The sequence below is a fragment of the Pteropus vampyrus genome, unplaced genomic scaffold (genome assembly GCF_000151845.1).
Source record: "Pteropus vampyrus isolate Shadow unplaced genomic scaffold, Pvam_2.0 Scaffold89, whole genome shotgun sequence".
Taxonomy (NCBI): Eukaryota; Metazoa; Chordata; class Mammalia; order Chiroptera; family Pteropodidae; genus Pteropus; species Pteropus vampyrus.
Window position 1 is genome coordinate 5964376 of NW_011888870.1, and position 2593 is coordinate 5966968.

General features: G+C 51.5%; 1 protein-coding gene across 4 annotated transcripts in view; it reads left to right on the top strand.

The window, feature by feature from the left end:
• The window catches only part of SH3PXD2A (SH3 and PX domains 2A), a 232527-nt gene that overhangs the window by 215135 nt on the left and 14799 nt on the right, over window positions 1-2593 (top strand). For 3 of the 4 annotated variants that reach the window (XM_011363791.2, XM_011363792.2, XM_023532744.1), the window contains 2 exons: window positions 101-220; window positions 2208-2591. In XM_011363791.2, the coding sequence (XP_011362093.1) occupies window positions 101-220; window positions 2208-2591 (504 nt within the window). The remainder of the gene's footprint in view (window positions 1-100; window positions 221-2207; window positions 2592-2593) is intronic. The other variant, XM_023532745.1, reaches the window with a different exon arrangement.

Consider the following 2593-nt stretch of genomic DNA (forward strand, 5'->3'; position numbering starts at 1 on the left):
TCGTCAGGTCAACTGTTGTCCAGCTGGTGTAAACACCACATTCACTGCCCTTCCATTCTTATCAGGTGGGTTTTCCTCACTGAGTCCCTCTCTACCTTAGGGGTTCCAGCTGCCGAAGCCACCAGAGCCCCCTTCTGTTGAGGTGGAGTACTACACCATTGCTGAATTCCAGTCATGCATCTCTGATGGGATCAGCTTTCGGGGTGGACAGAAGGCAGAGGTGAGCCTTGGGCCATGAGGCTGAGGGTTTTGATTCTGGTCAAAGACCTGCCGCATTTCCCTGTTACGTCTTGCTGGCAACGTTCCTGAGAAGCCGACAGGAAAGGTACAGAAACAAGACCCGTAAAGCTAGCAAGTGCCGCAGTCAGGACTGGAACCCAGGACTAGGGTCTCTCCGCACGGCTCACAGCGCTTCCTCCACAGCGGCACTGCTCGAAGTGTATTGCAGGAGGCCGCGATGGCGGTGCCTCGAGACAAGGCTTCTGTGGTCTAAGGAGTCTGAAAACAGTGGATTAAACAAAATCCAACCAGTTTCGTTGTTCTAATTGTAGAACTTCTCAGGGACTATGGTATGGAGACATCGCGGCGAAGCTCGAAAAGGACTAGAATAGGCAGCATTGCCCAGACCCGTTTGGCCCGGGCAAAGTTTCTCTCCTTGGGGGAGCACCTTGGGGGCTAACACGTTAGGAAGTACTGTTGTTGGGAAAATGTGGTCCAGGCTACTGAAGTTAAATACCAGGGACCCAGGTTCTGGGCACATCCACACCGGGGCCCCTCTGGTGTTTGATGCAGTTGCTTCTCCCCACAGGCTTTGATTTTTTTCTCTCCGCAAAATGAGGTAGTATGCCCTAGGACGCTCCCTCCCGGCCTGCCTCCTAGCATTTATGAAACTACTTTGCGGCCGGCACTGAACATGGCATTTCAGGGGACAGAGATCTGTGACTCTGTTGTCTTCTGTTGAGTGGCTTTGTGTAGTAATGGAGTAACATCCAATTAATTCATGTGAAACTTTCAGATTAACTGGGCAGTCTCTGCCTATTGAAGAGGTGATATGCCTAATGTGAATGTTTTAAAGCACATGTCTGGAACCTGGAACTAAATTTCCAAGAGAAATCATTCTCTCAGTGGTGCTTAGGTTTCTGGAAGAGCCTACAAAGCTTGTAGTGTAATAGAACTGTTAGATCTTAGGATCTACCTGAGCTTGAGTTTTAGATACAGGGTAGGAAGGGTGAAGGATAGAAGATAGGGCTGAAGGAAGGAGAAAACTCTTTCTTTTTGGGTGGGGTTGCAGAGGGCTAGTCTTAGGCAGAGCTTGTCTTTGGCAGTCTCTATCCTCTCTCCCTTCCTTGCCCCTCTTCCCCCAGTGCCAGTGTTTACGTGCTTTCCCTCCCCATCCCTGAGACCTCTTCCTCCAGGAGTGCTACACAATCCAAAATTATCTTCCCCAATCCAAATGAACCAACAACCACATTGCCGGCCTTTAGCCAATTTTAAATAGCAGTTAAGAAACTCTTTGAACTAGTTTATACTAACATAGAAATGACTGAATGCCCGCACCCTTCCCACAGGAAACCATTTAACCCAAAGAAATCTTTTCAGCTAGTGGGATTTCAGTGGAATTTCACATGAGTGAAAGGACCACAGGCAGTGGGGACAGCAAGGAGGTGCTTTGTAGGGAGGCTCTGGCCTCAGGCCATACCTCCCAGTTCAACTCGCCTGCATCTTCCCATTCTCTCTGACATGAGAATATTTTCCAGGGTCACCAAGGGAGGACTTAGTAATATTGGAGATGAGAGGAGGACGGGGAGCAGGGGAATGGTAGTTTTTTTATGCATGAGTCCTTGGAGAGCTGGATTTTGTAGGGACTGGGAACAATATATTTTCTAAATGCAGTAGCCCAGGGAGAGGAGAAGTTCTGTAGAGGAGGCCAACTCAACCAGGATATTGACAGAGACTTGAAGGACCAGGGAAGAGAGACTTAGAGAATGGGAGCCCCCCTACCCAGAGATGATAGAGACCTGGGTTTGCATTCTAGCACCCATCACTTACTACACTGAGTCCTGGGTCACTTACTCGGTGGCTCAGTTTGGTCATCTGTAAGATGGACTTATCTCCTAGAGCCAAAGTATGAACCTCCTTGCCTGGCACATCACAGGGTCCCAGCAGTCCTCCCAACTCACTGGCCTGTCCATCCGTTACCCCCCTAGGTCATCGACAAGAACTCGGGCGGCTGGTGGTACGTGCAGATCGGTGAGAAGGAGGGCTGGGCCCCCGCATCCTACATCGATAAGCGCAAGAAGCCCAACCTGAGCCGCCGTACAAGTACTCTGACCCGGCCCAAGGTACCGCCACCAGCACCCCCCAGCAAGCCCAAGGAGACTGAGGAGGGTCCAGCGGGCACTAATGAGAACCAGGACTCCCCGCTGAAGCTCAAGTACGAGGAGCCTGAGTATGACATCCCTGCCTTTGGCTTCGACTCAGAGCCAGAGCTGAGTGAGGAGCCCACAGAGGACAGTGGCTCAGGTGACCGGCGGCCTGCCCAGCCCCACAGGCCCTCACCCGCCTCCTCCCTGCAAAGGGCCCGCTTCAAGGT